This window comes from Lepidochelys olivacea (assembly GCF_965140295.1).
Source record: "Lepidochelys olivacea isolate rLepOli2 genome assembly, chromosome: 1".
Lineage (NCBI taxonomy): Eukaryota > Metazoa > Chordata > Testudines > Cheloniidae > Lepidochelys > Lepidochelys olivacea.
Genome location: NC_140411.1, coordinates 277,189,582 through 277,203,610, shown reverse-complemented (window position 1 = coordinate 277,203,610; position 14,029 = coordinate 277,189,582). Strand labels below are relative to the sequence as shown.

The 14,029-nt window shown below is 38.2% G+C and overlaps 1 protein-coding gene across 1 annotated transcript in view; it reads left to right on the top strand.

Annotated features, from left to right (window-relative positions):
• The window catches only part of LRRIQ1 (leucine rich repeats and IQ motif containing 1), a 182,454-nt gene that overhangs the window by 152,157 nt on the left and 16,268 nt on the right, over positions 1 to 14,029 (top strand). Inside the window, exon 27 of the mRNA XM_084650345.1 lies at positions 6,484 to 6,604. Within this exon, the coding sequence (XP_084506471.1) occupies positions 6,484 to 6,604 (121 nt within the window). The remainder of the gene's footprint in view (positions 1 to 6,483; positions 6,605 to 14,029) is intronic.

Genomic DNA, 14,029 nt, shown 5'->3' with positions numbered 1-14,029 from the left:
GGTGATTCTTTGTAGGTGTTATGCAAATAAAATACTTTTCTGCTTCAAAAAAAAAATTACTCTCCTATAGCCATCTGGCCCGCCCCTGTCACAGTACATTAACTTTCTTGTATTTTAATTGTTGAAATTTGAATATGTTCCTAATATGTTTATAATGTAATTCTGTTAAAGGCTAAAAAAATAACATTTAGCAGTTCTCATAATGAAAAAGGAGGGCAAAATGCAGGTAAAAGAGAAAATGTTCCCACCAAAAAAGCGGGGCATGGTACCCCTAAAATATCATTAGATTTAGCAAAATTCAGTTTTTATTTTTGATAATTTTGATGGATAATATCAATATTTATTTGCAAACATTTTTAATTTTTCCCTTCAATTTAAGTTTTCATAGTTGTGCAGAATTATGAGGGTGTGAGGTTATTTAGTGACAGCAGACATTGAGACTCAAAATGTTAAACTTTATACTGCTAAAACACAAATTGCCAATGTCACATGTCAAAATTCACAAACTCGACTAATTTCTCAAGCAGTATTTTTCTTACTTAGCCTGTCTGTAAATTTTGATGATTATCATTGGAAGTATTTTTCTGTGTGTACAGTGAAATGGATGTTTACCAACATTTTATCAATAAAAGTCTAATCCTTCCAAGTCTAAATACTGTAGCAAAAAATGAAGTCCTAACCTTCTAGTTGCAAAAGCAGCTTTGTCTAGTACACTGTTTTGAGTCTTCAAGACAGACTGAAGAACTAATACCAAACTCCTAATTCTCCAATGTACTTGAAATACATGCCTGACTTTAAGCACATAAGTAGTTGCATTGACTTCATGTTTAAGTTAAGCATGTTAAATTAAGGACTTAACTGAATTGGGGTATTAGAGTAGAGTGCACTTCCTTTTTCATCTTAACAAGGTGTTTATTACCTGTTGTGATAATTGGGCTGACAAATTTACCCTAATTGTAAACTGAATTGTAAAAAGTGTATGAAAGTTCATAAGATACTACAGTAACCCATAATAATAAATATTGATCGAGAGTAGGTCAAGTTGTTTTCAGTAATGAATGTTACAAACAGATGCAAGAGAACCAGACAGACTAAATTAGTCCAAACAAAAAAAAGGCCACTTGATGTATCTCAAGGACTGTGTTGAAATCACAAAAGATGTGGAACCAGAAATTAATGAGCCAGAATAAGTGTATCCAATATTAGGCCTAACTGGTAAACACAATAATGGGCTATTCCACCACCATTCTCTTTGTGGGTCCTTGAAGAAGGAGACTTTGGGGAGAGAATGGAATGAAAGACAGAGGTTACTACAGCAAGTTTCACCATCATGGCTGCCAAACCCAACCCCACCTCATCCTGGTCTTCTGGGACTCATGGCTTTCGTCATCCAAATCCTGAGAGATGTCCTGACCAGACCGGGCCAGAGAGTGGGATCGAGATCATGGCACACCCCCCCCCAGCAGCTTCAGCTGAATCGCAAATTCCACCTGAGATAAAACAGGATCATATTTTGACAACAGCAAAAACAACAGCGTCAATCAATTTCATCTAACTTCTTCTCTTTCCCCACACCCCCGAAGTATGGTTATTACCCCTTGGATACCACCTAAGAGATTTCCAAACAAGGGGTTTTTTTCCTTCTAAAAACTCTCTCCAGCTAAAGAAAAAGGGAACAATAAATATTAAAATGAAAGCTTTATTTAATACTTTACAAAGTTTTAACAGTTTTTCCTTCTTTTCTTTTACTTTACTAAAAAGTTAAAAGGACTTTTAATGGTCTGTTTGCCCTGGTACTAAGCAGGCTGAGGTCTTTGTATACCAGACACTGTACTTTGTTTAACACTGTTTAATGTTCAACAGGGACTGGGTTATGGTAACACCTTTGGCCCATTTATTCCATCTAAATTAATACATCATATCTCCAAATAATTATGTTGTTAACTAGTTAATTACTGATGATCATACCAAAAACATCCACATATCTTTTACATGTATAGATAGCCTTTTCTCTCAGAAGATTTGAAAATTTAACAAAGTAATAATCAAATGTACAAACTACAGCTATATTCAATACAGATAGACTTTCCTGTGGAGTCAAAAAAATTCCAATTAATTTGAAAGGATGTTTTATAAAATAAGGCCAAGGGTGAAATAGGGAAAAAGTTAAATATAGTGTCATGAATTCAGGTGAGATGCTTACCTCCATTGTTCTTAAAAAAAAATGTGTTGGACTTCTGCTGCGCATCTTGGACCTGATCCAAAGTCTACTGAAATCAATGGGACTATTTCCATTGACTTCTGTGGGCTTTGGATTAGGCCGCTTCCAGGTGCTGGATGAAACTTTGTTCTGTAGTAAAGAATTTTTAAAAGCTAATATTTTGATTGACCATCTTTTGATGTGATTATTCTTATCTTTATTTTAGCCTGCAGAGTAAGAAATATTAATAGTCATAAAGCCAGCAACCCTTATTAAATCTGGTGTAAATGTGTCTGTAAGTGAGGGATGCATTCTCAAAAGGTTTGTTGGTGGATAGATTGGATAAGAGCCCCACAGAATGGATACTTGTTTAAATTACTGAATCATTGGTTTCCAGCCAACGGGAGCTGCAGGGGCAGTGCTTGCAGGCATGGGCAGTGTATGGAGACCTGCTCCCCCGCCCCACCAGGGACATGCAAAGACATGCCATGGTGCCAGCAGCTGGCCACTTCTGGGAGTGGTGTGGGGCCATGGCATGAAGGCAGCCTGCCTAAGCACCCCACTATGCTGCCAGCCAGGAACCGCCTGTGGTAAGCACCTCCTGGCCAGAGCCTGCACCTCACACCCCCTCTTGGACACTAACCCCACGCCCAAGGTCAGAACTGCCTCCTACACCCAAACTCGCACCCAGACCCTGCACCCACTCCTGTACCCCAATCCCCTCCCCAGCCCAGAGACCCCTCCTGAACCAAACTCCCTCCCAGAGCCCTCCCCTTCTGCACCCCAACATAAATTTCATAGAAATGTGCGGCCCATGACGACTTAGCAAAATTCGTGGAGTGGCCCCCCCTGCCAAAATTATTGCCTGCCCCTTCCCTAGAGGATGAGAGGTTGTACTTCAGAGTTTATAACAGCTCCAGCAAGAAATTGCAATAATGGGGAAGGTGTCTGGAAAAGTGAGAGAACAAAAATTAAAGGAACAATTTGTGCATTGTGGGTTGAGGAGCCCAAGGCTTGATCCCACAACTTTCTCTAACATGGGGTTTTCTGAAGTTTTAAATCTTGAATAGAAATGTAACTACATGAAAATACACTCCACTCACAGCTCATTAATTCCTCTTCTCCGGGAGCTCCAAGATCAGGAGCTGTTATACTGTGACTCCACAACTTCACAGATAAGGAGAAAATCCTAATAGCACTGCGGAGACCGGGTGTGTGTGTGTGTGTGTGTGTGTGTGTGTGTGTGTGTGTGTGTGTGTGTGTGTGTGTGTGTGTGTGTGTGTGGAGAATGTATTTTAGTGTTTCTCCCCAGTTACATCTTTCAGTAAATCCTCTTTTATCTGGCAATGCTAAAGGTCACAAAGGCAATGTGGTGTAGACAGTCTACAAATCCTGCAAAACAGCAGCTTTCATTTGACAGAGGGAGATTGAGGTGTGAGGATATGAAAAAGCACGATACTCAGAAAATAAAACCAATCACTCTGTCTCTCAGAGACTGAGTTAATGCCAGGTTTATTCCATTACATGCATGCTCTCTTGCTTGCACTCTGTTAACGTGGAGGTGGATTCATTTACTTTCTCTTTTCTAAATCTTGTCTATCGTTTTACTCTGCTTCTGAAATTTCCTTTTACACATCATTGATACCTGTCAGTATTTAGTTGCAGTTTGAATGGAGATTACAATGTCCATTTTTTACAATGATACCTTTTACCTGTCCAGCTCAAATCAGGAATTTAATACTTACAGATTGCTCTCTAGTCAATGACTATTGTCTCTTTTATGTCTCTCTGACATAAGGTACTATTACTTTTCTCACAATGGTGTCCAGCCTGAGCAGGTTAGGTTTTATTTCTTTGGTACTTGTCATATCATAAGTCTCCTAATTTTCCTCTCATCCATAGAATCTGCTTAAAACCCAAAATTTTAATTGTAGAGCTCCTCCCTCTTTTGAAATAGCATTTTAGGCCCCCTTTACATATTGTAAACAAGCTAAAAAGGACACCGCCCTTCTTCGTTTCCTTTGCAGGTTGCCTTTAAAACCTCCATCTTACACAATGTTTTTTTCAAGGACAAGATGGTGCTCCCAACACAGCCTGAATTCCTTCCAAAGTTGGTGATGGTGTCCCACCTTCATTAGTCAATATCCCTTTTCATGTCATTCCTTTACTCACATCTGGTGCGGTGAAGACCTTCTTCACAAGATCAATGTAAAAAAGCCCCTGAGCTTTTATCTGGAACAGACTTCATTTCTCAGAAAGTCATCACAAAGGCTGTGAGAAATCTTAGTTCTTGTGCTGTTTTGAATGCAAAGACTGTTGAAATCTATCTTGCATTACCGTGGCTGCTAGACTCCACAGAGGAAGGAGGGAGGATCAAGAGCCGTGGTTTACCTGACTTGGGCATGATAACACCAAGGATGGTACAACAGACTTTCTCTCTCTGCACTGAGGCACAATAACTTTGAGTTCCTGCTGAGGATCCCTAAAGCTGACACATATTGTCATAATTGATCCCAAAATGTGTATACACCTACATACATGTGTGAGTGTGTGTGTTTTTATATAGTAATAATGTAACATAAAATTGCTACTGTTCAAGATGTATGTTTACTGTGTTTATCGTCTCACACTTCCTATTGCAGTTCTTTTTCTTTGACATATCTGCAGCAGTTTAGTCTCCCAGAATGGAAATCTATCAAAATAGGTATTTTCAGAGAAGAAATAATTCCTATCATTGTTTTCATTGAGGAGATACATCTTGACAGATTACCACTCCTCACCAAAATGGGGACTCTGAAACAATATGTATATTGTTCATATGCTTTTGTTTTAGAAATATATCACTCCCTACTAGGAAGAGAACTGACAATAAAAGCACAGTGGACTGTCTAGGTCCCTAAGCATAGGTGTTGCAGGATATCCCCTGCTTGGATTAATATCTCAGATCTTCTACCTAAGGGAATTCTCATTAAGTACATGTAGGTTCAAGCTCCTAAAAGTGTTATCTATGGACTATGGTATCTTCCAGGTCAGTGTTTCTATGCCATGCTGCATGAGCCCCCAAGATCAAGAACCCAATGCTAAAATGAGAAAACATTTCAATTTTATGTTATTGTATTTAGGTTCATATATCCTGTCCATCACCAACATGTACTGGCATTAGAAAAGGTTCAGAAAAGGGCAACTATAATGATTAGGGGTTGGAACAGATCCCATATGAGGAGAGATTAAAGAGGCTAGGACTTTTCAGCTTGGAAAAGAGGAGACTAAGGGCGGATATGATAGAGGTATATAAAATCATGAGTGGTGTGGAGAAAGTGAATAAGGAAAAGTTATTTACTTGTTCCCATAATATAAGAACTAGGGGCCACCAATGAAATTAATGGGCAGCAGGTTTAAAACAAATAAAAGGAAGTTCTTCTTCACTCAGCGCACAGTCAACCTGTGGAACTCCTTGCCTGAGGAGGTTGTGAAGGCTAGGACTATAACAGGGTTTAAAAGAGAACTAGATAAATTCATGGAAGTTAAGTCCATTAATGGCTATTAGCCAGGATGGGTAAGGAATGGTGTCCCTAGCCACTGTTTGTCAGAGAGTGGAAGGGGATGGCAGGAGAGAGATCACTTGATCATTACCTGTTAGGTTCACTCCCTCTGGGGCACCTGGCATTGGCCACTGTCAGTAGACAGGATACTGGGCTGGAGGACCTTTGGTCTGACCCAGTATGGCCATTCTTATGTACCACCATTACATGCCAGAAGATTATAATTAATATAATACTCAAAGTATAATTTAAATGCTCTTTGATGGCCATGGTTAAGTAGCAAACCACTAAAAGATGAAATTACTTACTGCATGCTTGATTGATAGAATTGATACTTGCCCTGGATAAAACATAAATATTGCAGAAAATAATTTGATATGACATTTCTGGCATTCAGCTATGACTTAAATTATAGACTGGTCAGTAAATGATCTTAAGCTGTTTAAGGTTTCATCAGCTGTCTGCAAGATTGATTTTCTTCAAAATTACTGTACTGAAAAGTTTTCTTTTGTTGTTGTACTGACTCAGATCGCAAACCACAATTTTAAGATCAGCTCTTATTTACAAAAATGCTTTGACATAGTGCATTTGTTCAGCCGAGGCAGCAATAAAGGACTGTGGTATCATTTTGAAGAAGGTTGTTTGACAGAGTCTGTTTGTTTATTTGAGGAATGTGAGCTGCATTCAGAAAATGTCATATTTTGTTTCATGATTGTGTACATTCTCTCCCACTGCTTCCAGGCAAGCCCTGTAAGCAGAGAAGATGCGGATTTAGACCTTATTTCCATGACCAGTGGAAGTGCTTTGACTCAGAACAGAGAAAAAAATAATCAGCCACACAGACACTCAGCAGGATCTTCAAGTAAGTTGTGGTTTCTTTCAATATTCACTTTAAAATGAGTTGATGGAATTGCCTGTCTAACTGCATTCTCATATAGACGGGATAGGATGCCAGCCTTTGGAATGTCTAGTAACATGTATATTTGATTCTTTCTTACTTGAAACTTTCCCTTTATGTTTCACATATTTATTTATAATGCTAAATCACTTCAAAAAATTAACATCATTAGATTTTTGTCTGTTAGTTAATTGTAACCTGTGATTCTCCTGTAAACTATACCAAATCCTTTGATCATTCATTTCCTAAAAAACAGATTTTTGTCTAACTCTTTAATTATGAAAGGAAAGTTTTGTACTCCTAAAGAATTGATTTCTTGTCTTTCTTCCATAAAAGTTCATTAAAAATATTTAGGGAAAGTTGATTTCTATAACCACCCGGATGCCAGTACATATGTCCCAATCAAGGCACGTATTGCCATGAATTCAGTTATTAAATGGGTATGGAGATAGTGATGACTGTTGGACTCTAATAGCAAATGGTATTTTCAAAGTTCTGGGGAAACTTTATCACTGTTTAAATGTCATAGAAATAAACAAGGGAATCAACACTGGAAATAAAGGTTCTAATTATTAAAAATCATAAAAAACTTAACTTTTTAAGCTTCAAGTTTTGCTTTGCATAGTAAAACTAATTGAGGAAAATTGGGGAATCATCTGTTGTGTAATATATTATATTTCATATGCTATTTATACTTTGGATGTAGATTTTGGAAAATGTGACTTTCAAGCGTAAGTGAAATTCAGGTGGAAAAAAAAAGACCGCATAGGAAGTGTAAGGGATATTAAAAGACGAAGGCAGATTTGTGTAGTTCAGTAGTACTGTATAACTAGTGGAGTTCATTGAGATTGTTCATATCATTGTGAAAGAGGTGATTTCAACAAAAAGTAAATCAAATTGCTGGTTTTAGAAATTTTGATCAGACTGTTACCATTGACATTAATATTGACTGTTCAGTTTATATGAACTTGAACCAAAGTCCAATAAACTGATGTCCTAAAAGAAAAAAAGTAGATATAAAACCATAAGGAATACTTTTTAAAATCTATATTTTGCTACTATAATTAAAAAACATTTAAAACAAAGGGTGAAATGACGATACAGCTGGAATACAGTCAGTCAGAAAATCCACTAAGGGCAAAAAAAAAACCCCAAAAATTGCATCTAATCCTACACTAAGTTAAATTGATGGCAAAAGTCCCACTGAGATGAAAGGAAGTAGGGTTGAGCCCACTGTGCTCATAAGTGTACAGAGATACAAAGTCCTGTAATGAACACTTGAATGAACTGTTCATAAATAAATACATGTATAATGAATGCATCTTATCTATAATTCAATTAAAAAACTTCATAAATGCAACGTATCTTGGACAATATATATGGAGAAACCTTGACTCACATATAATGATGAAAAGTGGGTGTCTGTTTTATTAAATAATACAACATATAACAATTGTGGCCTAGGTTGTAATCCTAGCCCTATGTGACCATCCTGATAAACATCGGGGGGAGGGGCATGTATTCCCTTCATCCCCCGGATAGCCATGTAACTTTATCCCAAAGTGGGAATTGGGCGCAAAGGGGAGGACAGACACCACCACCATGCAAACAAGTGGACAGGAAGGAACAAAATGTTGGCAGAGCCGTATTGTGTTTAGGGGTGTGTGAAACAGGGGTGGGGTATGCTGTGAGTGGCAGTAGGCCCCTCCCCTGCCATCCTCCTCTGCACATCCCAGGAACTCAGGGAGAATTGTAATTCAGAGTAGTGCCCTTGTATTTCTGTCTTTGTTACAGATTTCAGAAGACTATTCATAATAAAGGCATACAAAACCAAGAGTGTGTGTGTGTGTGATGTTAATTCCAGTATAGACAAAAATACAAGTTAGAGTCTCTCTGCTTGTCCCCATTTGCCATCGTTCATTCACAACCCTCCTTTGGCTCAAGTGAGTACCCTGTTCCATGGTCACATTTACTGTAGCTGAATACTATATTGAATTCAGAAACACGTGGGGTCTTGGACTCAGAAAGGCAAAACTCTCTCTCTCTCTCTCTCTCTCAACTTGTCTTTCCTACCTTGCTCTCTGCCCCTCCTCCCTCACCTACTCCTGCTACACGTCACAGCCCCTCACATCTTGCCATTATGCTTCCGTGAGCCATCTTTCTCTTCCTTTTATTTTCGCTTTCTCTCTTATATCCCCTCTTTCTTTCTTTCTTTCTTTCTTTCTTTCCCACACCATGTTTTCTTATTTTCCTGTTCTTCTCCTGCAAGGGGTGTGGTGGGGCAGGTAGCTGGTGCTCCCATTATGCCTCTGCAGTGCGGCACAAAGAAAAGGAGCTCTGATTAGGATCAATGAGAACTATGAGGAACAGCCTCTTCAGCACTTATTGCAATCCAAGCAGCTCTGTGTCCTCAAGACAGAGATGCAATTCACTGAGATCTAGAACTCAGAACTAAAATCTGAGACAGTGACAGCCAAAATGAGACTGTTAGCAAAGTTCCTACTGGAGAAGGGAGCTCAAGTTCTCAGCTGTTCTCTTCCCCCATCCCTCCCTTTCCTGGTCAAGGAAGCCCAATGACTCATTTATCTCTTTCTACCCTGTACTCTCCCAGGCACGGGGTGGATAAGGGAAATGCAGTAGAACAGTATATCTCAACTTTAGTAAGGCATCTGATATGGTGCCACATAATATACTCATAAAGAAAATTGAGTGCTGTGGATTAAATGGAGCCACTGTACTACAACAAGCTAAAACATCAACAGAAAGAACAGGGATATAAGAACTGCCATATTGGATCGGACTAGTGGTCTGTTTTTTTCGGTATCCTGTCTCTGCCACCGGCCAGCACTAGCTGCTTCAGAAGAAGGTACAGGAAACTTTGAAGTGGTCAGTTATTGGATAACCTGCCCCCAGGAAAAATTTCATCACAACCCAATTAGTTAGAGCTTGACTTGTGCTCTGAAACATGAGGGTTTATATCCCTTTGAAAACTCTTGGCTGTTAATTTTTTTTGTTTTTTAATCATTGCTATTATACCTCTGGGTCTTCTCATTATCCACATAAATGTTCAATCCATTTTGAATTTTGTGAAGGTGTTGACCTCAGTGACATCTTGTGGCAGAGAATTCTGAAAGCAAAATGGAATATTGTGTTAAAAATAAAACGTTTATGATTATTAAATATTCAGCCTTTCAATTTCATTTCCTATCCCCTTATATTTGTATTAAGAGACAGGGTGAATAAGTAGCCAGTATATCTTCTCAATTGCCTTAATTAGTCGTGTGCCTTTAGCAGTGATTATTAGTGATTTATTGTCAAATAGTCATGCAAAGTTCAGGTATGGGTCCAATACTAATTAATATTTTAATTAATGTCAGAAACTTTGCAGTAAATAGGACAGTAACCAAGCTTGTAGATCATTTTTATGTAAGACTATTAACATTCTAGATGCCTAGGTAATGCAAAATTGTGGATGGGATTTTTTAGAGAGAATTAGAATATAGTATAGCTTTGACAAATTGGAAGGATAGACTAAAATACTTACACCAATGCCCAGTTTGTGGTCATATAGTGCAAGACCTGATCACAGTGACCTGTTTTCAATCTCCTCCTCCCTTTTTCTGTCACTATGACTCTTCTTGTGGTTTTGACTTCCAATGCTAATTATCCCTAAATCTACTTCTACTCCAGACCTCTCCCCACTCCAACCAGTCTTGCACTTTTAAATGTCTCTCTGACATCTCTTCTGCAGTGTCCAGCCACCAGCTCCATTTTTCCTAATTTGAACATATCGTTTTTTTCTCCTAATCGCTGGCCTTCTCGTCCTTTATTTCCATTCTCCTCCTTGTTTCTGAGGCCTATAATTTTGTTGTTATCTTTTAGAGTGGAATTTCCAAAAGCACATGCATGATTTAGAATTGAAAATCAATGGGACTTGTGCTCTTAAATCATACAGGTGCTTTTCAGTATCTCACCTTTAATTCTTACCTCTCCTCCTCCGCACATGCTAATCTCTCGCTGAGTCACTGATTTAGGAAAGCATCACTTCTCAGGCAAGGAAGCTTGCCTTAATCAGATACCTAAATCCCGGCACTTCTTCCTTATCATTCTTTTCCAAATCTACCCTTGACTTATCGTCTCCACTGCTAAACCTTTATACATTCCCTGGTCACCTCTCACCTAAATTACTTCTCTACTACATCACTATATTGTGAAATTAAGTTCATCATGATTAATGAAGCATTTGTATACTACTGTGGTAAGACTACAGAAAACCCTCTAGTTAAATTAACTAATTAAATAAACAGTAAGCTTTTACTGTCCGGTCTCCTGGCTCCAGCTGTCCCTCCTCCAATCTATACAAAATTCTGCTGAAAAAACATCTTCCTTTTCCTCCTCTCTGGTAGAGTCTTCCCTCCTTGTTTCCCGTCATTACATCCTATATTCTAGCACTTCATGATCACTTAGCAAATCTTCTACATTGTTGTCACCTATGAGGCCTTTTACATCTTGTCCTCACCTACATTTCTGTTTCTTCCTACTCCTCCACGCTACCCACTCCCTGAGCTCCACCCAGTTTCATTTGAAGGTTGTGAGCCGTCTGTCATGCTACCTCCTACACCAAGAAAGCTCTTACTGTCCATCCTATTCCTTCAAACCCCTCCTTAATCCACTTCTTTAACCATTTCCTCAGTGTTAGTAATCTCCAGACTGTTATTCCAGAAATGTAGTCTTCTGTATCATCTTTATCTTTATTTTGCTGCTAGCAGTCTGTAAACTCATGGGGCAGGAAACATTTTATTTCTGAGCTAAATCCCAATGTCTTTACTCATATTTTACTGATTCTATATTTAGCTAACTCCCATTGACTCCAGTGATAATATGCCTCAGTATAAAAATGGACCAGGGATCTCCATATTTCACCTTGTATCTTTAAAGAGATATATAAACTTACAACAGTATAAAAATGTTTACTAATAGTAATAAAATGCACAAAAGGCAAAGCTGCCATGGAAACCTTGATTTTGAGTATTCTACCTTTTGTCTGCTCAACCAGCTGGAGAAGTACAGGAGCATCAATGCTCTGGACCCTCAGAGGAGACAGCATTAGATACAGGCACCCTTATGTAATTGATTTACTCTAGCCAGTAGAACTATAGCATGCAAATTAATGAGCGAGGAATAGTGATGAATGATTGAGTTGTCTCTGATATCACGGTGACACAAAAGAATGGCATGAATCATTGAATTGGCTCTGATTGTAATACGTTTCAAACAACAGTAATTAATGAAGTTGCTTAATTACAAACTTTTTCAAATGTGCCTTTTTCCAGGTTTTTTTCAATTAGATTTGACTGTATGGAGAGTTTAAAGGATTAATAACAAGCCATTGGAGAAGCCTGAAAGATTCTGAAACTCAACATAATTTTGTAATGAAATTTTTAAGGGATCATTTTAAATTAATATTAACTGCTTAACAGCTTACTTGAAAATAGCCATAAAATTCACTCTTCACTCACAGATTAAGTGCTGTAAATTTGGAGAAGATATAGTGTATCTGTCATCCAGAATAAAGTCTTTAACCCTAGCCTTGCATTAAATTGAACCCTACCTTACCTCTAGAATCACAACTACTGCCACCATAATTAGGAGTAAGGTAGATATCTTCCGTAGGCTTATAGCTAGCTGAAATGTCCACATATATTTTGGTAGGCCTGCAATCCATCAAACAGAGGGCATGATGGGAGAACAGACAGCTGTGCAAACTTTAAGTGTGAGATGACTGGGAAATGTTCTACTATTCTGACATGCTTGAAGTCTTGATAAATGTTGTTATACCTAGTAGTATGGCATGGACACCTATTGAAAAGTCTGATCATTTTAAATATACTTTTAAGGTGGAGAACACTTCATAGTAATAATTACTTATTTATATGTGTAACATCCCTGTATATTTAGGGCTGTATTGTACTCTGAGCTATAATCCAAATACAGACTTTCCAAATATGTACTTTTTCAACTGTGACTCATATAATATTGATACTTTTTATTCAAGATATAATTAAGAATAAAACAATATCAGCTATGAACAGAAGTTATATAATGTTACTTTAGTTATTATTGAGTTTATTAAGGTGTTTTAAAGCATAATGTGTGAAAAAACACAACACAATAGAACTTATTTGCACAAAATCTGAGAGATATAGAAAACTGATTTTCTGTGTATAGCAAATGAATTGTATTGTTGGGCTATATTATAGCTACTTGGGAGACACTGTGGTCTAGTAAGAAAAGTATGGGAGTGGGACTCTGTCACTACCTGCTAGGTAAATGTTGGCAAGTCACTTCCCCTCTCTGTACCTCAGTCTCTGCATATGTAAAATGGGGATAATAATACTGACCAAATATGTAAAGTGTACTGATAGCTACTTATGAAAACTTGATAGTATTATTTTGTTAACTACCAAGAGTAGTATGTGAGAAAAGGAGCAAGTAAGTACTAATTATATATTTCTTGCTCATTGATGCGTTAACTAAACTGCTTAGAACCTCCATGTCAAGACAAGGGTAGGTCCTACAAACGGATCCACCCAGGCATATCCCTGCTCACAGAGAACCCCATTTAAAGTCAATGGAGCTCTGTACCAGTGCACATCCATCTGCTCGATCAAGGCCTTTCTTGGCAAAAATAAACCCATGGCCAGACACATGAGGTGAGTGATGTACTTACCAGCAAAACAAAGCAAAGTTGGTTGGTCAGACTGTAGGCGTATCAGCTTTGACGGTTTCGTTATTTTCTCTAACTTTTTTCTGGATATATTAAATGACAAAAGTGCAGTATTACTCTCAAGTAGTAATATTTAAAATTTGACAGAGCATCATAAAATAAATTGGCACAATGAATTAAAGATTCATGAAAGTGACATGGGCTTTCTTTTCAAAAATTTTCTTTAGAGTTAAGCCAGGGGGCTGGAACAATTTGTACAATGGGGGTGCTGCGAGCCATTGAACAAAACTGTAAACCCTATATGATGGAAATCACTCGAAGCCAGGGGGTGAGGCAGCATCAGCCCCGCACCCCTAGATCCAGCGCCTGTGGCCCCAAGCCTAGAAGTGAAGTGATTCAGCATGCCTAGAATCTTGTATGTCCTCCTGGAGCCCCATTGACTTTAATGTGCAGGTGCAGGGATCCTCCCACATGCAGCCACTTACGAGATAAGGAGCTTAGGTTTGATTCTAGTAAAGAATCACAGTAATAATGGGACAGAGTGAAAAGTTGGACTTCTGGGTCTAATTTTGATTCCGCTGAAGTCAGTGGCAAAACTCTCATTGACTTCAGTGGGACCAAGATTTCACCCATAATTCATTAATACCCTAATAATGAAGCCT